Source organism: Alosa sapidissima, chromosome 6 (genome assembly GCF_018492685.1).
Source record: "Alosa sapidissima isolate fAloSap1 chromosome 6, fAloSap1.pri, whole genome shotgun sequence".
Lineage (NCBI taxonomy): Eukaryota > Metazoa > Chordata > Actinopteri > Clupeiformes > Clupeidae > Alosa > Alosa sapidissima.
In genome coordinates, this window is record NC_055962.1 from 5542920 (window position 1) to 5568150 (window position 25231).

At 44.2% G+C, this 25231-nt stretch overlaps 1 protein-coding gene across 1 annotated transcript in view; it reads right to left on the reverse strand.

Annotated features, from left to right (window-relative positions):
- Nucleotides 1-25231, reverse strand: part of btbd7 (BTB (POZ) domain containing 7) — a 72815-nt gene that overhangs the window by 30090 nt on the left and 17494 nt on the right. Inside the window, 2 exon segments of the mRNA XM_042094442.1 lie at nucleotides 11448-12719; nucleotides 15626-15907. Coding sequence (XP_041950376.1) covers nucleotides 11448-12719; nucleotides 15626-15707 — 1354 coding nt within the window. The 5' untranslated portion in view covers nucleotides 15708-15907.

Below are 25231 nucleotides of genomic sequence, written 5' to 3' on the forward strand. Positions count from 1 at the left end.
AAAAAAGAGGGATGCAGTGGGAAAAAGGAATTGGAATTAGAAAGATGATGTATTGAAGAGAGAAAAAAAGGGAGAGGCAGAGGAGAGAGAGAGAAGAGAAAGGACAAGAGGGAGAGAGAGACACAGAATGAGGGACCGAGAGGTCGGACAGAGGTCACCAGAAAAATAACGGTGTCGCATAGACGGACAATTGTGCTGATGAAGCCCCTGAGGAAATCAGAGAAGGTAAAAGGGCCATAAATCAGCACCAGTATCAATTCACCAGCTTTTTACTGCCACCACTGTCTTTCTACTCTCCCCCCCACCGTCTCTCACACCACACACACACAGACACACTCACACACATACACACACACACACACACACACGGCATGAGTCCAGTTCAGTTAGAGCAGCACATTTTCATCAAGACGCTTAACACATCAAACAGTCACCCTTCCCCCAGAGGAGAGCAGCTAACTTAATTGTGGCTCTATATGGAGGTCCATGGGAGCATGCTATAACAAGACCCGCTGTTACTGTTAGCCTCCAGATAGCTCCACAGGAGGATGGCGGCTGGCTGCTGATGCTGTTTAGAATGCACCGCAGCTGGGCTGGGCTGAGCCTGGGATTGAGCGGATCGTGCTTCTGTTTATCTCTGGTTGCCTGGCTTTCTTCTCTTACTGCCCTACTGAACTTCCACAATGAAGTACAACATCAAAAACAACTGCTTTTCTTATTAGATTGAGAAGACAATGGAAACATTGTGGACACATTCTGGGATTGGGACACACACACACACAATCTACTCATTATATGAACCACAACATTGGCAGAAATCCAGGTACACAAACATGTGAAAAAGAAAGGCATTTCCAAATACTTCCTGCTTTTGTTTCCCGGTCTTGAAGACATGATTCATATTTGAGCTCACCAGCACAGAGGAGCAGAAGCGCCCCTGGTGAGGTGTGATCTCTGGGTGTGTGCTGACAGGCATGCCTCTACGCATTCATTAGTCAGAGCTTTAAGCAGCGTGTCTGTCTGCGTGTGTGTCTCTCCCTTCTTCTTATGACTAAAAGCATGCCAGCCAAGACAGCACACTCTTTCGTTCTTCTTGTGCATTCCAGACTTCCCCTTCTCTCTCCCTCCCTCCCTCCCACCTTCCACCGAGTCATCCCAACACCTCTGCACACTCTGCACTTTGTCACGTTGTTCTGTGTGACCGTGCTTCCGTCACTACCGCTCCGGTGGGATGCTCGGACTGACCGATTGGTCAGTGGGGAATGCTGGGATATGCCGTTTTAGAGGTAGACTCAGCAATTTTGGTGGAAGCGTTTCTTCTTTTTTTTATATAAAACCCTCAACTTCCACTTTTCCAAGTCTGACCTAGCTGAATGCTTGATTGACAGGTGGGTGGCGACGCCTCCTACCTCAACTGGCTGCATGCTAGGAGTCCCAATCATTTGTTTTCTCGCAGTGTATTTCAAAGCCTTGGGCAGTTGTTTTCCCTGTAGAGAATATATTTGATTGCTAAGCTGCCATAGCATGAAAGGATTTCACTGGATATTATGACGAAGGTCCTCTGACTGAAAATTGGACCTTGAATCCTTAGAGCTGCAAAAATGTTCTTGGCCCAAAATGATGACATAATTCAGTAACAATGTTGTGCTGGACTTAAGTGACAAAAGTGTTGGCAAATATTTTTGTACATTCCATGTATTTTGTCTCCGGTAGTGCTATTATGCATGGCAGGAGTGTACACCAAGCAAGTAAATGCCGAGAATAGGAACACATCATACCCAGAATCAACTGGGACATAGAGAAAATAATGAAAAATCTCAGAATTAAATGGCTGTTCAATTAGAGACCACACACACACACACAGGGCACTTTTAAGCAACCATATACACCACATTATTGACCACATGGGAGCTCTAAAAAGAGGCCTAGTCAACCCTTGCCTTGAGACACCTGATGATGACCAAATAATACTACCGCCCAGCTCTCTACAGCTCCACTCATGCAACACCACCAACATGGACATGGACATGCAGCCAGCACAGCTCTTTACACTGCTGTGTCATTGGTCTGGCTGTCTACCACCACGAGTTTGTAGATGTGGTGGGATGCCGAGTCAGAGCACAGAGACAGGCAGACAAGTATACATTAACCATTCTAGGAGTTTAATGCATTTTAAAAAAGCACTGTCTAGGGATGCCAGTGGTGAAGAGACTCCCACACAGGTGTGTTCCCACAGGGCTGAGATTCAGGAGAACCCCCATGCCTACGCTTCCCAGGGGAACCCCGCACACCACCAACCCCAAACCATGCGCTAGGCTACATCACAGCCAGGTCCCTGGGAGATCAGAAATCATAGCATCCCAGACTCCGTCGCCTGCTATCGTCGGGCTGTTGCCTCCACAAGAATCAATCGGTTCCCACCCCCACCCCCCTCTACCTCCCCCACCCATCCAACCCTCCACGTCCTGCTTGGTCGGCTCGAGACAGACGGGTGTGATGATTACTCTTTGTCTCGGGCAGAGGGCCAGACAGCCAGCCAGGCGGGCTCCAGAGCAGAGCTGAGCGGGGCGGTCCAGTCCGCTCTGGCCCGTGTCTCGGCGGTACCGGGCCGACACGGCCGCCCTGGGACGGGAATACATTAATTATGCAGCTTGGCCCAGATGTCCGCTCGCCGTGTCCAGGAGAGCCTGCCGGCCGCTGACTGGAGGCCTAATGGCTGATGGGTGGCCGCATCTCTGAGGACATGATTTCATTTCCTCCGCAGAAGGCCCCCTGCATGCGCTGCGCGCACATCATTATTATTCCCTAGTGGCCTTTAATAGCAGAGCTAAATAAAAAAAAAAAAAAGGGCTCTTTGTATGTTTGTGTCAGAGCGAGTGTCAAAGAGGCAAACGGGGAGGAAGGACCCAGGCCAGACATAGGCTGGGTGTTCCGCACAGCTGCAGTCACACCCAAGATCCATCAAACTTATTCAATTAAGTGCTGCTTGTTTTCTCCCTGCTGAGAAACACAACAACAACACCATCTACGAACACGTTCTAACATGGGCGGACTGGCCATCTGGCATACCGGTATTTACTGGCATTTTCTCGGTGGGCCGGCGCACCTTTTGGGCCGATACAATAGGCTATATAATTATTTTGGCCAACGATCGGTCCAAAGGAAGGACAATAAGCGGCCCACTGGTTACATTTCTATTGACACTAGACTGATCCAATAACAGCTCACGTCAGGCCCCACCCCTCCCATTTTGGCTTAGAGCCAGGATTCTGTGAGCGCATCAAAAGTTAATCGAAGTTGCCTACACGAAATTGCGGCGGGTGCCGGTAGTGACAATTGTGCAAAATTAACACCAATGTAGAAGATTCAAAAATACAATATTGCAAGTAGGCTAGCATGTCAGTAACATGTTGAAGTTCGTTGAGTTTGAACGAGGATGTACGCAAGCTAGAGCAGAGGGACAGTGAGCAGATGGTGGAGAGTGCGAGCCTATTGAGGCTACATGATAAGAACTCACTCACTGGTGGAGCAGGTAGGCTATGTGTGACATGCCATGCTGACGATGATGATTAGATGACTTATTAATTGTGATAATGTAATGATATCGTAATGACATAAGGCCGTGCTGTGATTACAATAACAAATAGCGCAACTTAAATTTTCTAAATGAATGATTTGCAAACCCGGACAGCAAATGTGTCAAATCGACGTTAATTGTTGGTCAGATTGATCAGTTTCCGTCAGACACCCAAAATTCAACATCGATGGCATGAGTGGTGGTTGGTCTCTCAAAGTAGAGAAGGTTTCTATCTTGGAAGGGTTATAATGCCATGGGCTAAAAGACTGTAGACTGACGGAAATGTAAGTTACAAAACGTAAAGTCATGCTTAAGCCAACTAAGCTATAACCTATACGATAGGCTACTGGAACAGATAATTAGTTCATGTAGCTATACTGTTCCAAAATGTACCAGCAATGTAGGTAGGTAGTATAGCCTACAGGAATAAAATATTTCCAGCCCTGTTTATTTCATGTTGTTTCAGTTGTCCAAAGTGATAACTAGTATAAATTACATTAATGTCTACGACAATCTGGGTAATTTAACTCTTTACACATAGGTTTCAGTATTTTTTGGTGCTGCTGTCAATTGAGCATTGTATAGTTTAAATGTAGCCTATTGAATAATTTGAAATGATACTTTGAATTCAAGCAGAAACTCTTCTTTAACAATTGCTTGTATAGCCTACTTGATTATGGAAATCATGTGCTCCATGCCTACCTCTGATCAGTCAGAGTGAGGCCTACATCACTTTCAGTGCGCCATGACAGTTGAAAATATACATATTCAAGGGTAACGCAAAGATTCTGTATTTAATTAGGTGTGCCCGACCAATTTGAGGGCCGCTTGGGCCAAATATGCCAGGGCCGATTTTTGGTCCCAGTCCGCCCCTACGTTCTAAACATACAGATAAACCTCCAAACATACATATAAACCTCTAAACATACATATATTAAATGCAAACCAGATATCCAGATATATTAAATGCCTACTTGAAAATGAATCACAGTTTTCAAAATTTTTCTACTGAACTGGCTAATCAAAAAGCCTCCAGGAAGTCACTCTGTTACGATCACTGATATGTAGGGAACGTGTTGTATAGATAATGACTGACGTAATATTTGAACAATCAACTGATATTACTTATTATTATGTACTGCAGCCAACTAAAGGACAACTAATGTGCACTCAGCAGGTGAAGCACGTCCTTTTCTATATGGGGGTGCTGACCACACTTCTGTTAAGATTATTATTAACAGAACCACTCTCCACACTATTTCAATAACAAGCAGGAACAACTCAAATGTGTGTGTGTGGGGACAACTGTAAACTACAGAGATTGGTGTGTACTGAATGCATGTTGCAGAGAGGTACTACTGATTACTGTGTTTATAGGAGTGGGAGTGTATAGTGTATGTATAGTGTGTGTGAGTGTGTACACAAATACAGGTGTGTGTAGTCTGTGTGCTTCCTGAAATAGCCCATAATATGGCATCATTCTCATTGGAGACGGCGCAAATTGGGTTGGCTCCCAGCGACCACAACTGACTCAGTGCATAACATCTCTGCAGCCAGGCCCTACTGCCAAGCATGGTTACTCATAACCACCATGATTGCGGATGCCCCGTTACACCATTACACAAGTGCAATGAGGAAGCCCCAGTTCCTACAGCAGACAAAACAGGCAGAGAGAGAGACTTCGCTTCAACAAGACAAGACCCATACTTGGAATCAATGAATGTTTTTTCTGATTTTCTTTTTTCTCTTCTCTGGGCAATTTATATAGGGCAGATTTTACATTCTCCATCATATCTGTGGGCCTATCTGTTCTACGCCTCTGCCAGTCTATTTTGAATGCTCCCTTTCTGTATCAGTTACAGGCATTTCTCCCCGTCATCATCTAATATATTTATCGCCTCAGTCTCTCTCAAGTATCTGAGCCGTATCAGTTCTGTATGCGGTGGTGAGCTCTGGCGTCCTTTTGTGCGGCCAGGCTGTGCCTCGCTCTCATGTGCATCTACTGCCTGCTCTTAGCCTGCTGCTGTATCAGCCTGCTGCAGCTCCTCCTTCCGCACATCCAGGATTCAATCAGGATTGTGTGTGTGTGTGTGTGTGTGTGTGTGTGTGTGTGTGTGTGTGTGTGTGTGTGTGTGTGTGTGTGTGAGCTGCCCTTTCAGTGCAGAGCAGCAAAACCCACATGCTGATATCTGGGTATGCAGAGGTGTGTGTGTGTGTGGCGTTGTGATGTGGAGTCCTCACCTCCCACAGAGCAGGAAGAGAGGGCTAAGTCACTATGACCTTCTGCAAAAACCTGTGGCTATCACCAACCAGAGTGTGTGTGTGTGTGTGTATGCGCAAAAAAAGTTAATCTATGATGTGTGTGTCTGTTAGAAATAGACATTGCCTGGGCATTAAGTATATATACTCTTTTGATCCCGTGAGGGAAATTAGGGTATAGTGCTTCATATAGCATTTGTACTGTATGTAAATGTACCGTATGCTTGTGTGTGGTAAGTCTATGGAGGGTAGTGGATGCATGCATGGAGTATGGAGAGGTGTACCTGAAGTGTTTGTGTATGGGTGAGATCTCCAGAGTATCCTGGGCTTGGTCAGGATGCCAGGGTCACTTTCAGGAACAGACAGATTGAGGCTCATGTCCAGTTGCCTTGCTTATGTGTGCGTGGGTGTGAGCCTCTGTGTGTTTGCTTTGGATGAGCGCATGCGTCTCTCTGTGTGTGTGTCTCTCTGTGTGTGTGTCTCTCTGTGTGTGTGTCTCTCTGTGTGTGTGTCTCTCTGTGTGTGTGTCTCTCTGTGTGTGTGTCTCTCTGTGTGTGTGTCTCTCTGTGTGTGTGAGAGAGGGGACCAATCCAGCCTTATCCAAACTGACACGACGGAGGAGTGCAAGGCTTTATTGGTCTCGGAGAAGGAAGGCCGTTTTTTTCCCCTCCCTTGGTTTAGTTTGGAGTTCACCGGAGCGCGGTGGCCAAGTGCATCTGTTTGAGCTGAGTGGGAACGATCGCCTACGTGTACAAACACGCACGAGATCTCCAGCTGCTTTTTATACAAATCATCTCGCCGCTCCGCAGCCTCCATCAACACACACAGAAACGCTCGATCCTTTACAAATCCAACTACGCCATCTGGACAGGGTAACACAAGCAGACTGGACAGCGCGATAGTGTGTCTGTAAGAATGTAAGAGTGTGTGTGTGTGTGTGTGTGTGTGTGTGTACGTGCTTAGAGATGACATGTAAGTGGGCATGTTAATCTTTAGGAGATACATTATCCAAGGAGGGCCTACATCTGCTAGCCCCTACGCTACCTTAAGCGTGGAGGATTATTCCCCTCCCCCGGCAGCCCAGATGCACAGATCATTATGAGGTGTTTGTGACTCATCTCTAATACTGCCATTAAAATCAGCCTGCCGGGTGTTAATGTTATCAATAAATAATGATGGCCTTCTTCGACTCCATAATTTAATGCACAAACAACGCTGCATTTCCTGTGCCAGTGCACCGGAGGAAGGTGTGCCCTGGGATGTTTATTTAAGAGTAAAAGGGCTAAAGAGGAGTTAAAAAATGAGCAGTGGCTGAAACTGACTCAAGGCAGGTTGGATTCTGAGATTCCTGCTCCAGTTGACTGATAGGGGCTTGGGAGTTGGAGCTGTGATGTAGCCGGTGTCCTTACAGTCACAGGCTACAGAGATTGACAAGAAGTCAGAATCACATACCAGCAATACCATCATTGCTATTGGTTAAAGAAACATACAGACAGATATACAAACGCATGAGAGAAAGGTGACATTCGTATGGGACACCGTTCTGGAGATAAAATGGGGTGTCTAAATAATACTTCATTCTCAAGAAGGCTAAAATGAATCCCATAGTCAATAGTCCATTTTGAGGAGCCATTAATCTGAGGCATGAAATCTATTCCCCTGCCCTGGAGTAATCATTTGCGATTGAAAAAACAGGAGCGAAGATTGGACAACGATCCGGCAGGCTAATCAATTCTCCACGAGGAGTTTCACTCACAGCTCAGAACACTTGCCTTTTTCAAGCCAAGGGATGAGACATTCTTAAAGGAAAGGAGTTCTGGAACAACATAGGAAAAGCAGAAAAGCAGAAAAACAAACCATGGGGCAAAGAGTGCCACGCCACTTCATAATCATACTCGTCATCCACGTGTCTCCCGCTCTCAATCAATAACCACACATGTGGCACTGCAACAAGGCTAATCATTAGTCACGGTCTCTGCACACAGATGAGGCCGACGCCTTGCACAGCAGCAAAGATCATTTACTGGTCTGTCCGCAGGCAAACACTGATCATTCATGAAGGACAATCTATGGTGCAGGACTTGCTGATCTGGCTCCTTAACCTGCCATGAGGCCATCTCGATATCCACTGCACCAAATGATGATGCTGCACTTCGGACCAACGGGGCGTGTCGCGACATAATGAGTCCTATGTGGCTAATGTTAATTCTGAGATGTACCATAGCAATTTGAAAGAGATTGGGTTGTATTGAGTTTAGTTTTGAAATGCACTGAGGGGTGATCTCTTTACAATAGCAGTAAGGAAAGATTAAAGCAAAGGAGATTGCCATTGTCATTTTTCTTTTATACACAGTGTCATGGCAATTAACTGACTCAAAGAATCTGGTTGCTATTATGCATTCATTTCAAGTTTACAGCAAATTTTCGATGATGAGACCCTATACCAGGGGTCGTCAAATGGCGGACCGCGGTCCGAGTCCGGAACCTGACGTGATCCTATCCGGACCCGGACCATAATAGCCTAATTTAGATTTTCACGTAAGATTTCAAAGCTGCTCTAAAAGTTTCGTAGGTTAGGATAACAGCATTTACTTCAGTAGCTTCAGGAACCATCATTTCGCTTGTTGCTACTCAGCCAGTGAAATCTGTGAATTCTGATAAAGTCGAGTCAGTGAGTAAAGTTACTATGGTGAAGAGACTCACTTTCACAGCCTGAAACGAGCGAGGAGAGGAGTCGGGACGAGAAACAATCAGATGGATATCCAAGTTAGCGATAAGTAAGTTATTTTCAAATCATCGATTGCTCAAAGAGGAGAAAGCTAGAACAGCAAGAACAGAGCTTTATATAACGATACGGGGGCAATGCCATGCAAAACTGTCACGTCCGTGCCAACTAAAGAGGCAACCATGGCATTATGTTGCCGTTATGTGACAGTTTTGCGCAGAATTGCCCTGGACCGACTCTTCTACATATTCTGAGACAGGCGATTTTTAAAAGCGCCAATTTTAAGCACCTCTACTAGACAAAGCATATATTTTGAACAAACATAGGGTAGGCTAGGCCTACCCATTCAACAGTGAACCGAGACCACAGAATATTTTACGATTTAAGAGGGCAATATGATTGTGGTGGATCAATCTAGTTAGGCCTACATCCATTCACTGCCCAACAACGCGATGTTCCTGGGTTTCCAGGATTTCGGGTCAACAAACAACAAAACAAAAAATTAAACTTGCTGATTGATGGGTTCAAGGCAGGGATGGATTACTGCACGGACCTACCGGCCCAGGCCCAGGGGCCCAAGGGGTCAGGGGTAGGCTTGGGAATGGGTTCCAGGTATCGGTTAGGAACTGGTTCCAAACGTTCCTATCCATCGGAATCGTAAACATCCACATGTTAACGATTCCACTACAAAGCTTTGTTTTAGAAATGTTTACTTTTTTAGAAATTTTAAAGCATTCAACTTCTGTATTGATAATGAAGCCAACAACTCTCAAAGCCATCCTGTAAGTGTTAAGCAAATGGTACAGGAATCGATATGGGAATCGATAAGGAATCGCATCGATAAGCAGACTCAACAATGGCATCGAGATCGATAATTTCTTAACGATGCCCATCCCTAGTCAGGGGGCCCTTAAGCCAAAGTCTTTGCATGAAATCATTGCCTCAATATCAACACATCAGGATGTAGGCTATGAATCTGATTGAATTTAGTACTGGCCATGCCCAAAATGCACAGAATACAGGAAATCACATTAAACAAATTAAAACATTTCTGAGGGAGGACACCCAAACCCCCCTTTCACATATGTGATAATTAGTGGGGGGCCCTTAATACATCTGGGCCCAGGGGCCCGAAAGTTCATAATCCGTCCATGGTTCAAGGAACCAGCTGTGGAATATCCATCCTTGTTTCATCTTAAATTTTATTTTAAGTTCACATTAAGATCTTAAAAATAGCCAAGGCTACTCAGTTTCTCTCTCCAATTACTCTTATCTTGCCTTATATCTCCTAATTTCGAATGTTGCCTTTTAGGCTACTTATTTATTTCACATTAAACATTAGGCCTAGGCCTACAACTAGGCTCAATCCATCCAAATTTTTTTTTATATATTATTATTATTATTATTATATATTATTATGATTATTTTCAAACCGATTGAGCATGAATCCGGTTCTACTCATATAAATCAGAATAAAATTGCCCAATCTGATTGGAATTTCAATCGGATTGAAAGGAGTGATAGATTTTGAACATCCAATGAAACAATATATCACTTTGTGGCGACATGCCCCAAATATCCAGTGTTCAGTACTGTATCATATCTTCAAAACACCTACATGAACCAACTCAAATTAAAATCCATATAATCTCCTCTAGGTCAATCCACTAGGTCACAAGTGAGACGGCAAATGGAAACATACAAGACCTAACAATAAAAAAAAAAAAAAACCCTGTAATCTACAAAACCAAAAGAAACGAAGGGGAAAACTTCAAATGGCTATAATGGATAATTTTGTAAAAAAGTGCTTCCAACACATCAAACACTTCAAAGGAAGGGAAAAAAAGAGACAAGAGACAGAGAGAACACCGTGATGGGCGGGAGCAAGAAGATGAAAAACAGGAAACTCAGAATGCTGCGGCACTGGGGAATTCCTCCCAAAGCATCCGTCTCCTACAGGACTGGAGTGAAGGCCCGCCCCAACCTGCACTCAGTCCTCCCCCTGAGCTGACGAGCGCGGAATTCATTAGAGCAGGGAGGGGAAACCGCAAGATGGAAATGAAAATGGGCCATTTGGTGTCATAGCAGATAAGTTTGTTGGTGTACGGTCTTAAGATTTTGTTCAAACCTTGTCTACATCATGAACGGGTTCCAAAAATCAAGGCCTGTAAAATATTTCTGTTCAAATCCTATGTCCTCATATTTTTTCTGCCTTTGATATAACTTCAGTTGGACAGCCTGAAAAACACATCATTAATATCTTGAAAAGTATTATTCATCCCCAATCAAACTTTGTAGGTTGAAAGAGAAACATGTTCTCAATATGACTGAAGACCAGTGTGTATGGCATGCTCTTTTTCATGGCATGACTGAACACCAATCATTTTCCTGGATTCTGTCTGATTTGACACAGAATGTCCCAAACGGAGCATGCCAAAGGACTGAGGAGAGAGAGAGCAGAGGTGTGTGTGGATTTAATTAAAGAATGTTCCAGAAGGAAACAAGGAAAAAAAGTACAGGGACACAAAAGCAAAAGCAGGCAATGCCCAATGCACTCACTGATCAATATCATCGCCGAAACGGTCCAACAACTTTCACATTAAGTAAATCAATGTGTGGGAAACAATGTGTATGTGGGTGCCACAGATATCTAACTCTAGATATTCTCTAGAAAACAATGGATGTGGCACAATATGCTTGGACACTAGGAGCTGGACTATGGTAGTAGAGTGTGCAAACAGTGGTGTGTTTGCTTGCGCTTACTATGAGAAGGAGGTCTGAACAGAGCACCTACTGCGTGTTTAACCTCAGGACAAGGGGGAAGTGGGGGACAATGTGCCGTGCGTGTGTGTTCTACAGTGTATTACACGACGCATACATACACACCTTGCGCAAGCATGCTGAACTCCAGGAACAGGGCGATGTGGTAGAGCTCCATGGCTTCCTCGGCGCGGGTCATGCCTCCTCCTCTTCCAGCCACGAGGGCCTGAACCTCCCCAAGGCTGCCGGCCGACGGGCTCCCCCGGAGAACCAGCGACAGCTCTACGCGATCCGTGTACATGCAGTGCAGAATGACGCGCGCGTACTTCTTGGGGATGATCGACTCGTCCAGGACGATGCACGTGGGCAGAGGCTGCATGTGTGGGTCGGGCGGCTCCTCGCCACCAGGTGGCCCGGCTCCGGCCCGCGTGCGGCGCTGCAGAAGGCTCCGGAAGAACGGCGAGCGGGCCGAGAGGATGGCCTTGTGCGCGCGGAGCTCCTCCTCTCCCATCACGGCGGCGGCCGTCGCCGCTGCAGCAGCGGCCGCCGCCGTGGCCCCGGGCCCCATGGGGGTCTGCGCCCCGCCGCTGACGCCTCCCGGCGTCCCGGCCTCCAACTCGGCGTCGGAGGCGAAGTAGAGCAGCGAGTCGTGGTGGCTCATGCGCTCCCAGAGCACGCGCATGTCGGCCTCCAGCGAGTTGGGCGTGCCGAACTCCTCGCCCAGGCGCAGGAGCAGCTCGCCACTGCGCAGTCGCGTCTCCTCGCCGCTCAGCTCGCCCGTGTACAGGTAGTAGAGCAGCGTCGAGAACACGCCGGCGTCCATGCCCATGCCCACGCCGGCCGCCCCTGCCGCCGCGCCCACGTCCAAGATCATCGAGGGCGCCCCGCCCATGCCGGGGCTCACCCCTCCTCCGCCGACGCTCACCCCGACCCCGCTCGACGCCAGCAGCGAGCCCAGGAAGGGGCACCTGGCGGCCAGGAGGGCGCGGTGCGCGGGGAAGCGGGCGTCCTGGAAGAGCAGCTCCACGTCGGCGCACAGCTGCAGCCGGTAGAGCTCGGCCAGGTCGCGCTGGAGGGTGCGTGCCGGGGGCCGCGCCAGGCCCGCCGCCAGACTCAGCTCCTTGAGCGCCGCCGTGCCCTCGTACTCCTCCACCAGCGCGTGCGCGTCACGCACGTCCCAGCAGGCCAGCAGCTCGCGCAGCTGCCGCGCGTGGTCCGCAGAGCGGCTCGACTTGCGGCGCTTGATGAAGCGGCGCTTGAGCGTGGCCAGGCCCGAGCTCTTCTTCTTGCGGTCCTGCGGCCGCTCGCCTGGGCCTCCTCCGGCACCACCGCCCCCTCCGCCCTCCAGGCTGTAGAGCTTCCCTTCACATCCATAACCCTGAGGTGAGTATGACGTACCTGTTTGGTAGACATAGACATGGAGGAGGGGAGGGGGGGGGAAGAGAGACAGAGAGAGAGCGAGAGAGAGAGAGAGAGCGAGAGAGAGAGCGAGAGAGAGAGCGAGAGAGAGAGCGAGAGAGAGAGCGAGAGAGAGAGCGAGAGAGAGAGCGAGAGAGAGAGCGAGAGAGAGAGCGGTTAGAGGAGTGTAGACAGGGGAAGACAGAATGCAGGCACAGAGGTGTGAGGAGTGCAAAAAGTGATAAAACAGAAAGCGACAAGAAAGTGACAGTGGAAAGTTGAATAGAGTGAGAAAGGATGGAGAACAAGAAAAATGATGGATAGATAGAGGGAAGAGGGGGGGGGCAGGGAAAGAGAATTAAACAGAGAAATGCAGACACAGAGAAACAGAGTACAGTATATGAGATTGCTTTTGAATCAGAAACTCATTATATTTTGACAAGAGAGAAAAGTGCCTCAGCTCCTACCATCCAAATAATTATGTCCTGTAAATGTTAATGCAAAACATCTCGAACCTATGGTGAAAAGACAGACCACATTAAGTCAAATTCCGATATGCCATTGAGCACATCAGTCTATAACAAAGGAGCTCAATTTAAGGAATGCCCATTTAGGTGAGCAAACCTATGAATGCAAATTTAGGATTATCTAGGCATTTCCAGGACTCATTCAATGTTCATTTCCATTCTTTTCGTATCAAAACAGTTTAAAACATTTCTTGTGCTGTAGTTCAGTTCAAGCTCTTCTTCTGAAACACAAATGCATATGAAATATTCAAAACCGCTCTGGACTAAAAAGCAGGTCACTTAAGGACTGCATTTTAACTAAGCGTCCATGCTTTGATATTTCCTCCTATTAGGAGTAAAAATGTTTTGTCGGTGTCGGCAGACTTGAGGAGGCAACACCATCTTTTAGAAGATCAAAGACATTCTGAAAGGGACATCACTTTGAGAACGCCTTCTCTCCCTCCTTTTAAACACTACATTTCACATTATACATTCAGAGGAAGACTCGGATTATTCCAAGTGTTGCTTTGAAAGAGGGAAAGACAAAAAAAAAAAACCCCATCATAACACAAGCTCCAAACGAATAATGATGGCCAAAGCCATGTGCTCTTTTCCTCACCCTCTCCATGTGGATGTTTTGCCTGGAGAGGGATACTATGAAGAACATCTGAAACACAAAACACTAATGTCTCCCCAGTGACACTTCAGCTAGTGTCCAATTCTTCTGTGGTAAACTTGGCAAGGTTTGGACACCCATTAGATGATGATCAATCCAATCCAGTCAGCCCATCTACCCTTCATTCACTCTAATGACCTATGTATTGCCATTTAAATCTAGTCACTGCTTAAAACGTATTTAATTATTTTCTTGCTTTAGTGCTCCTCGGTGTTGTACAGTTTGTGATGAGGGCGGGTTAATAACAATGATAAAAGACTGCACTGAGACTCCTAGTAAATATTTATGAGACTCTGGGGTTCAAAAACAGATATTTCTAAAATATTAAATGTGAAATCTGGCCTGCTCTACAAGGAAACAGCTGTGTGAGGACAGCCGTCAGCCCTGGTGAATTTTTAGACGTTATTCAATAAATAAATTAACAAACACAAGATTAGTGTTCCACATGAAAATTAGTAAATATACTTTTTTTGATCCCGTGAGGGAAATTCAAGGACAATCAAATGCAGTTTCTGGCAAATTCACATTTCACCAGCTTTACCACTCATACTTATTTACAATTCACTAAGCTGTTTTGAAAAACCTAATTCAGTAAACCACACTTAAGTGAAGGTTCTGAGAGAAAACAATGGCATAAACCACATCCTGTTCTTTTCGCATTTGAGGCAATGCCAGTCAATAACAAGAATTCAACTGCCAGGGGCTCCACTGAAGGATCTGGATATTGTTTGATTTGATTCTCGAGTACACCAGCAGTTTCAAGGTGCATGGGAAACCTGAACGGCCTTCCTTAGCTTTTACCACTCATTCATTTCAGAGTGCAGACGAACACACTGGGTTGTCGTTAACGCTCCCTGCCCCTGCGGAGTGGAGAGAAAATCAAATCTCTGGAGTGTTGTGACGGTGTCAAGGTGGAACAGCACTAAACTGCCTGCTAAGATGAAAGGCTGCGCACACTGGATAATGGGAACGGCACCAAAAGTAACAAAAGGCAAACGTTGCAACAACAAAAAAAAAAAAAGTAGTATTTCTTGTGCTTGTAGCAGTTAAACAAAAGAGTGGCTGAACAGAAGCACAGCGCTGTTGACTGAAAAACAAAGCGTTGAGGGGTCGTAAAGAGGTCTTGAATAGAGACTGTGCTCATAGCTATGCTGCTCTCCTTCGTTATCAGTGACCTATATAAAGGACTCCTTAGGAATTCTGTCTTTAGGGAAGCCTATGGGCTTATTTCCCTCAAGCAGGTGTGGGTCATGACCAGTTTTGAATACGTTCAGTTGGACGGGAACCATTTGAAAAGAGATCGATTGAAAACTTAAAGTGCATCAATGTACCAACCCTGCACAGCCTTATGTGGCTTGTCAGTGTGTTGCCATAGCAGTGGGCACACGTATGGCCAGTATTGGTTGTGATGGATACATATTTATATAAATGAGTGCATTTATAATTACAGTACTCTATTAGGTTACTGGCTAAAGACTACTATGACTGGAAACCATTTTGCTCATCATGAGACAAAAATGAACTGCTCAAAATGAACAAATAAAAACATTCTAAAAATCAAAACGTAGCCATAACTAGTACAAAATGATTTATGTGCTTGAGTACATTTGACAAGCTAATAAATTGTGCGAATCAGTCATGTTCTCATTCTAATGACCTTTAGGCACAATCGTAAGTGTGCAGTTGTCTTACTGCAACAAGGGGAAACAGAGCAGAATATTTACCTATGAAGGTCTGCTGCGTCTGGGAGTTGCCCCCAAAGCGTGGCGAGCAGGAGTGTGGGTAGCTGGAGGCATTCACCCCCATCCTCTCCCTCAGCCGCGGCTTCTGCCTCCTCTTGCTCAGGCGCACTGCTGGGGCCAGCCCTGCAGCAGCATTCTGCCCCGGTCACACCAGCTGGGGGGGTCACGCTCAGAGCTCCACTCACCGGGGCGGAGACCTCAGGAGGAGCAGCAGGGGGCGGAGACCTCAGGAGGAGCAGCAGGGGGCGAATGCTCTGGGCATTCCTGAAGGAGAGAGCACAGAGAGCATAGACAAATGCAGTAAGCATGGGGAACACCAAAACAGTAGTTCAAAAACAGTATTTTGACTTACTTGTAAAATCATGTTGAATAAAATCTAGCAAATAACTTAATGGTGGTGCTAATTAATGTATTGCATAATGTATAATATGATAACCAAATCATGTTAGCTATCATTTATTTCACTTATACTGAATTGTTTTGATCCCATCACCATGAGAATAACTTTTTGATCACATTACTATCACAATGACTAATGATCATTCTGCCAACTTCATCTTGACCACAGTCTTAAACCTGGATACTTTTTAAAGTTATTTGGATACCCCAACTGTGTGCTGTTAGAGATGTGTGATTAACTCACTCGCTCGCTACTACTGTTAACAATCGGTGGCTACACTTCCTCCTCAAGTGATGATGCATACTGCGAGTCAGCTGTGAGGTTCTACTGACCCGTAGAGAGGTCAGTTTAACGCCGACATGTCTCCCAGCTCCAACATAAAATCCCAGTTTTCAATAAGCACTTCCCAGGACCCCCCCCCCCCCCCCCCAAGTAATACTATCCGACTGGCGACTACTGTTTCGAGATTGACTGAGTTATTCACAGTGCATGAGCTTAGGAGACCCCTCACAGAGCTTCCTCATAGAACTCTCGCTCGAACTCCCAAATGTCAGTGAAGTAGATAAATGTTTGTTAATTTGTTCACACAAATCATACATACAAATTGATCAACAGGGGTCCGGCGGTGCTTTGCAGCATTCTTCTCCAACTGTAATGTAAGGGTAACAGAACCCTACTTCTAGAAAAAGTATTATTTTCACCTTCTCAATGCAATTGCTCCATCAAGATATTTATGTTTCCTTTTACAGGCCAATCTGGCTCTGCTAGAGTGAGCTCAGGGGGTAGACTTCTACAGCTTTTTTGGGAGGCATAAAGACTTCACTTCCTCCGCTTGCGACATTACGGGAAAGGGAGAAAAAAAAAAAAAGGGAGAAAGTATTTTTTTCCAGTGTGTAAGAGTGGAATGCTCTTTGACAGACAAGGATAGTTCTTCTGAAGGGAGAGCCAAAGAGCAAAAACTTATCAGGAGGGCCTGTTGGAGAGGAGCAGTGCATTTCTCTGTGCTCTAGGGAAATTTCCTTGGAGGGGTTTGCGGCGAACCTGCCGAGCAGACTCCAATGGGGTATTGCTCTCATTTTTGGCATCCACTCCCTGCCCATCAAATACGCTGAATCATTTCATTTCTGCAATCTCTATAAGAGCGGAGGCGAGGGGGTCTCAAGTTACAAGAGCTTTGTTTATCACCAAACCAAAATGGAAGCAGACCAAGGGATAACAGAACAAAACAAAGCAGAGAGGGTTTAACATCTTGTTTCTAAGAGCAGTCACAACATTCAAGGGCCCTGCACATGCATGTTATGACTGAACTCCTTCTCCCTCATGTCTCAACCAATGGAATGTTTTCCATGCGAAGGATGATTAGTGTTTCAACTGAGGGAAGAGAATCAACAATCAAAAAAAAAAAAAAAAAAAAACTGAGAAACAGCCCCAGTTATGGGATTAGCATTTATCATGTTAAACCCTCATTTAAACGGAAAAGACAATGAGCTAATCTCTAAATAATAGACCCAATTCTACAGCAGAAATAGCAAATTACTCCTCATTAGGCTAAGTGAAGCCTTAACCAACACATTAAAAAAACACAACAATTATTATGCCTTTTAGCTAAAGTGAAGTGCAAGCACAACCAAAACATCTTTAAAAAAAAAAAGACAAAATTATGTTCAAGGCCTAAAATCCAAGAATAACTGAAGGTTGAAGGGGCATCCCTTTTGGCAAGAAAAAAAATACTAAGTACAGTTAAGTTGTCCTTGGGGACTAAACATATTACTTCATTAGTGAGTACCCCTTTTCAGTGAGTTGAAAACTTGGCAAATTGGGCACTTTGAACAGCGGGGAACACTTTTATTTAGTCTACTTATTTTTCTCTTTAACTTGTTAAGTCAACGGATGGAACCTGCAACCTCAAAAATCACAAAGAATGAAGGGAATAATAAATGGTGCTTGCAGACATTTGGAATAACATACCATCTCCAGTGAAAATAAGCACTTTGGGAAGATTGGAGCACAACTGCTGGTCTTGCTCAACACTTCATTGCTCTGGCACAGTAATTCATCTAATAACTGGGAAGTGAACCTGAAAGCACTTTTGGGGCAAAACAGAAATGCTGTAGGTTACAACTAAGCCAATAACATCCTCCACGTTGCAGAGAAGATGGCCATAAAAAAAAAAAGTAAAAAAAAAAAAAAAAAAAGGAATGAGGTTTGGTTAATATTTACATTTGGTATATCGGTATGGAGGGGGGGGAGGAAGTATTTCCTATGTTCTTCAAAACACTGACCTCTGGAAAAGGCAACTTGAGAAATCATTAATGTTTTGGAAGGGTTTACGCTAGCTTGGCTGCCATTTCCGTTGAAAAGAATGCAAATCCTTGTTGCATAGGCTATGCGGTATACTCAAACATTGAAAAATGCTTATCACTCTAGCTGAGGAAAGGACATTGACTAGAGATGCACTGATATGGAATTTTAGGGCCGATAACGATAACCGATATTTATTGGTTTGTTGTGGCCGATACCTATACGATAACCGATAATATTACTCATGAAAAAAATTTGTGAAAAGTGATTTGGGGAAAGCATTTAAGAAGCATAATTTTATTGCAGTAATTTTACCTACCACCAAATGATGGACAGAACTCATAATAGTCCTCAATAGTATGGCAGTCAACAACATAACAGTAGCCTAGCCCTACAGTATGTGTGGCTCCTTTAAAGCAACACCAAAGAATTTTCCCTCTGTCGCACGCATGCTATTTGTTTATCCAGCACAGGCTTTGCAAATAAGATGTCCACAGAGAAGGTAGAATATTTTGCATGACTTATAAAAGTACGATGTATTGCGACATCAGATGCAAGTCAAATTTGTAGTTTCTTATGTCTCATTCCATCGAACTACAGATCCGCTACCCGATCTGGCAAACTTACATAGTGCGGTAATAGCCGATAGAGGGCCGCGAAGCGAATGCAGAATTGCCATTCACCCTGTTAGGAGTTGATGAACCACTGAAACGATTTTGGAAACATTATTTTAAGGTATAAAAAAACTCTTTGGTGTTGCTTTAAGTGAACCTGACGTCAGTGAATTGCGAGTGAGTGGCTAGAGAGTTTGAATCGTTTTCATTTAGGACTAAACGCTCATAAACAGCTCAGCTTGGAATAAGCTACAGTATAGCGACCAAATCAGAGTTTGTGAGGGAAACGTAGGTTTAGTTTCAACTGCGGGTAACGCGGGTAACTGAATAAAGCTGCAACTCCTCAGACTGTATCTTATGTCCGTCTACTCTGTTGCGCACAACCTGCTGCAGCAGAAATGAAAGGCGTTAGCCCCGAAGGTTTTAATAACTTATTATGATGACCTGTCTGGAACTTAAGCACAAATGGTTAGCATATGTCTAGGTAATAATACAAAGCCCAAGCTAAAGTAATGCAAATATAATACTAAAACACAACTTAGAACTAGGCCTACTTATGTACTCGTCCCATTAAGGAGTGTTTATTTGTTTCCCCGACCAGCGCGGTAAAGTGCAAACACACCAGCACAAGACGGCTCTAGATAGGGCTGAGCTCCGCTCTGTTAAGGTTAAATGGCGATCATTCACGAGAGGATTTTGAGATGCACAGATTCCCAAATGAACGCATATCCACAGATTTTGTTAGAGTGGTGAAATACATTCACACCGCTGACATTATATTGAGGAAAAAGTATAGCCAACCAAGCTCAAGTAGGCTAGCTCAGTGTAGCCAGACGGACCTTACGTAGGCCTAAATTAGGACTTTAAAAAATATCAGCGCAAATTATCGGCCAGAATTCTGTTATCGGACCGATAATAATATTTTCCTTTTTTCACTTATCGGCTAATAATATATCGGCCGCCGATATATCGTGCATCCCTAACATTGACCCTCCTTCTCCTTCTCTCTATTTGTCCCTCATTCCTTCAGTCCCTTTCTCTCCCTTTTGCCTTCTAAAAATGACTGACACAAATGGAGAAGGAATAAATGAATACTTGTCTGAGCGCCATACTGCTCGAAAAGGGCTTACTGAGAAAGAGACAGCACATTACGTAAGAGTGACGGTTGAAAGTTTCCATTTGCTCTGGACATCAATAGAAATACTGATGACCGAGCACAACATTTGGGCTGGAGGGAGGCAAGTGAATACAATATATTGATAAGACAGAGTCCAGTTCTGTGCTCTCTCTAAACGTCAGGAGGAATGCCACAATTCAGGGTAAATGCTCAGTTTTGTGAAACCGAATGGGTATTCTCAGTGTCCATTAGGAGCCTTATCATGGTGCAGCTCTCAGCATTTTCATTCATCTTTGTTGTGTGAAGGTCAATAATAAAAAGATCAAACAGATTCACATACCCAGCCCTTTTCCTCAGCTTATGCTCACACTTTATGACTCTACAGACTATCGCAGTTGATGGGCTAGATAAGAGTGGATCCATCTTCAAAAATAAAAGACAGAATATGTCCTGGGAAATTAAGCATATCAAATAAAACACTTACTTTTGGACTTTTTTGTACATTATATACATTGTCTACCAACTTTATTACATAGTAGTAATATAGTCTACCAACTATAATGTACTTTTTTGTACATTATATACATTGTCTACCAACAGTAAATAACCAAGAAAAATGTACACAAGAAATACATTTACTTTGGGCCAATATTTTTTTCTTAAGTGATTGGGAATAGGAATGTATTACAAAAAGAAGTTATCAGTCTCCTTAAGAAGGCTTCGGCTAAAAGAGTGTCAGTGACATCGCTCAACTTATAAAGATGACAACATGACCCCAGCAGTGAGGGTAACGTTTCGCACATTAATGCATTTCCACTTCAATGCCTTGGTCACTTTGCTGTACAAAGCATCAAGTGGGCCTATTCTTATGCCGTTAGACAAATTGCATTTCATCCACAATAAGGGCCTTGCATGAGAGTGTGAGAGTGGTTTTTGGGGAGAAAAAAAAACAAGAATGTGAGAGTGAAAGTTAAATGTGTTTGCTGGACAACATTTTACCAGTCCACTGAGCAAAAGCAATGTCCACTGATCAAACCCAGGGATATAAAGAGCCTCTGTGCTTCTGCGTGGTTTAGATGAAGGGACTAGGGAAGGAGGGGAAGGAGGGGTAGGTGGCAAGGGGAGTTGATGGGCACTTCCTGTAGGCCATGGCAAGCTGGATTATGTGAAATTAATGAGGAAGGACAGAGCCAAGCAACACCAGGCCAGCTGTAGGCACTATGCTCCACCCCCCTCCGGTCTGCAGACCCAGAGACCGGAGAGTTAATCCCCATACAGCTAGAACCATTCCTCCCGCTTTCTGCTGACCTGATGGCATCACATGTTTCTTGAAGCTCAACTGACAATAAAAAAAAAAAAAAAAAAAAAGATATACTGCACAGAATCAATGGCCAAAGGATTTCACCGACAAAGATCACTTTCAGGATCAATGGATGAGCTGCTTTATTGAAGCAAGTATCTTAAATTACATTTCTAGAGTTTTGGAGCTGTGCAGAGTCATGATCTAAAATTAGACAGAGCTATTCTACAGTAGTTGGATCTCCGGAGAAACTACCAGCAGCAGTACGCCTGCGACCTCAGAGACCATCAAAGCAGATGATTTATGGTGTGAGCAACAGGAAATGGACACACCCCCCGAAAGACGCATACACATTCCTCGGAGAACCATGCAGCGATCTAGGCACACAACAGTTTTTAAGACTCATGCCAAATGTCAACAAGAGCATTGGTGAACATAATCATCATCATGCAATCAAAGATCTTAGATCCATCTTGCGTGTAGCGCTGTAGAATCTTTGGTTGTAATCATTCAAAATACCATCACTTTACAAAGTCACTGCATGCAGTTGTTTTCCATGAACTGGGCAGATCTGGAAAAGATACATTTTTCACATTTGGTTCCATAAATATTCCTGAATTTCCACGAGCCCTACCAAATCAAGCAACCTCAGACTTCCTTCTCTTACATTTGAATACATTTTGCTCTGATCAGTCTTAAAATCCTTTGTGCACCAGGAAAAAGCTTGCATCATGTTTAGATATCAATCACTGTACTGTATACGAATAATTTAAACAACCAGTTATTTGGTTATTATTCAGTTATCCGCGTTGCCCACACAGGATACAACACTTTATAACTAGATGTACCGCAGAGTGGTACAAAATATGACCGCCGCCCAGTCCAGCACATTTTTCCAACAAAAATAAATCACGCTGAAAGGCCTATATGATTCTAACGGTCTCACTAAATTGCATTATCCACACTCAATTCTCACTGGTAGCTAGACAACAAGTACCAAAACATGATTAGTTTATAGATTTCACATGTAAAATTCATTTTATACAACCCCACCCCCATCTTGCCTGCTCATAATTCTGAGAAATTCTTGAATTGTGTGCATGTGTGCGTGTACAAGTTTATGTTTATGTGTGTGGGTGTGTGTGTGTGTGTGTGTGTATGTGCGTGCTTGTGTGTTTGCCTGCGTATGTGTGTTACACATGTCTACTGTACATATGTCTACTGTGTGAGTATGTGTCATACGTATGATTACTGTAAATGTATGTGTGTATCTGTTTATGCACATGTGTGCACATGGAATGGGTTAACATGACCCCTGGAGGCAAACATACGGAAAAAATTGGTCATCCTAGGCCCTACGGTTCTCAAGATATTTACAGAAAACTGTGTCTGCCCTACCCTCCTTTCGGGGGGTCCAGTACAGCGGGGGGGCTACAGATCAAAACGAAAAACGATGGTTCCATGCTATCCATGTGGGGTTACATGCCCACCCAGTTTCGTGTACCCCGGTCTTTCAGTGTCCCGGGAATCCTTGTTGGTGTACGGTCACTAAATGTACACATAAATTATTTTATTGTAAGGCCCCCCATGAACGAAAGTTCACAAAACTTGGCATGCATTCGGAGGGTGTCATAATGATCCTACACTTTCAATTTCGTGCCGTTTTGACCATGTCAGCCAGAGATATTGTGATGAAAACACCTAATTTTTTGCTTTTTAAATTTTGAACTAGGTGGCGCTATACATGAAATAAGTGGTAATGGGATGGGTTGACATGCCAACTTAAGACCAACATACAAAAAAAAGGTGGACCTCCTAGGCCCTACGGTTCTCGAGATATTCACAGAAAACTGTCTCCGGCCACCTACAGGCCAGTTGGTCTATAGTAACATAAATTAATTTATTGTGTGGCCCCCCATGAACGGAATTCGACGAAACTTGGTGTGCATTCAGAGGGTGTCATAATGATCCTAGACTTCCAATTTCGTGCAGTTTTGACTATGTTAGGTCACAGATACCTGCGATTACAACACCTCATTTTTACTTTTTTGTGTTTAACTAGGTGGCGCTATACATGAAATGAGTGATTATGGAATGGGTTGACATGGCCCCTTGAGATCACACTGACGAAGGCCATCAGGCCGAAACGTTTGTCAATTAACCCCTGTGCTAAAATGGATTAAAAGCAAGAAAAGATTTTTGGAGTGCGACCATTTGTTATTTTTTATGAGTTCCCTTGAGATCAACATACAAAAAAAAAAATGGTCCTCCTAAACCTTACGGTTCTCGAGATATTCACAGAAAACTGTGTCTGCCCTACCCTCCTTTCGGGGGGTGCAGTCCAGCGGGGGGGCTACAGATCAAAATGAAAAACGATGGTTCTATGCTATCCATATGGGGTTACATGCCCACCAAGTTTCGTCTACCCCAGTCTTTCAGTGTCCCGGGAACCCTTGACGGAAATTTGGACATGCGAAAAAGAAAAAGAAAAAAAAAAATCTGACTAAACCTATATGACCGCCGCGCAGCGAAGCGGCGGTCATATAGGTTTAGTCAGATTTTTTTTTTATAACTACACACTATTAAGCATTTGTAAACTATTACTAAATGCTTTGTTCCTCATTAGCAAAACATTGTTCCTACATTAATTCTCATCAGTAAATCATTTGTACACAGTTATAAATGGTTTGTTCATAATGAATAAGCCTATATCTAAAATATGTTTATAAATGGTTTTTAATACTTAATAAAATACAATAATAGTTTGTTAATGAAGAAATATTTCCATTATATAACAGTTGTTATGGAATTGTTTATGGTTTATAAGATCAGTTATAATGGGTGTGTTAATGATTAGGAAACTATTTACACCTACAAGTAGGCATGCCTTTATAAAAATAATGATTAAACACATGCACTAATGATTAGCTAAGGTGTGGATAAATGTTTTATAAACCACTTCCTGATACTATAATTCATGATTAAGTCAGGAGTTGGAAGTGGTTAGTTCAGGACATTTTGCGAGCTCATCTAAAGTGAGGACTTTCTATGCCTTTCAACACATTTACAAATGAGTTGTAAAGGTTACATTTACGTTCATTCATTTAGCAGACAATTTAATCCATAGCGACTTACACATGTCAATTAAATTAAAGGTCAATGGCACAGCAGTGGAAGCCGGGAATTGAACCTTCAACATTTAAGGTTACTGCATGCTAGCCCAGCTCATTAACCCCTAAACTGTTGCATGGTTTTAGGTGCTTTTAACCAGATGAAGGTAGTTTAGCACCCCTAGTCTATATGGCACTAACACGGTGGGTGAAGAGACTACTGCTACTTTGCAGACTTGACCTTGCCCCGAGTTGAGAGAAGGACTGCATTTCATCTTGCTACAGGGTGGAACATGCAGTTCACCCTCATCAGCTCCCTATACTGAGGATGGCTGACATTTTATCAACAAGCATGGTTCTTCTTGGACAGATTTGCCCTTTATGAAAGAGAGTGAAGCAGAGAGAGAGGAGACAGGGAGGGAGACAGAGAGAGAGGGAGACCGAGAGAGGAAGGAAGAGACAGAGAGAGATAATGACAGAGAGAATATGAGGGTGAGCGAGAGAGACAGACTGTGCTATGCTGAGGAATGCTTTATACAGCACACCACCCACTGATCACCCCTTTCCTAATGTGAAATTCAGCAAATACAATTCCACAAAAACATCTAATTAGGCCTCAAAAAGGTCAGACCAACACAAGACAATGGAGGCATTTCATAGGGACAATTGGCCTGGATTCTTAGGTCTTCAGTCGGAAATGGAGATGACAATCGTGCTTGGTAGCCAGAAGGTGGTGGCAGCAAAAA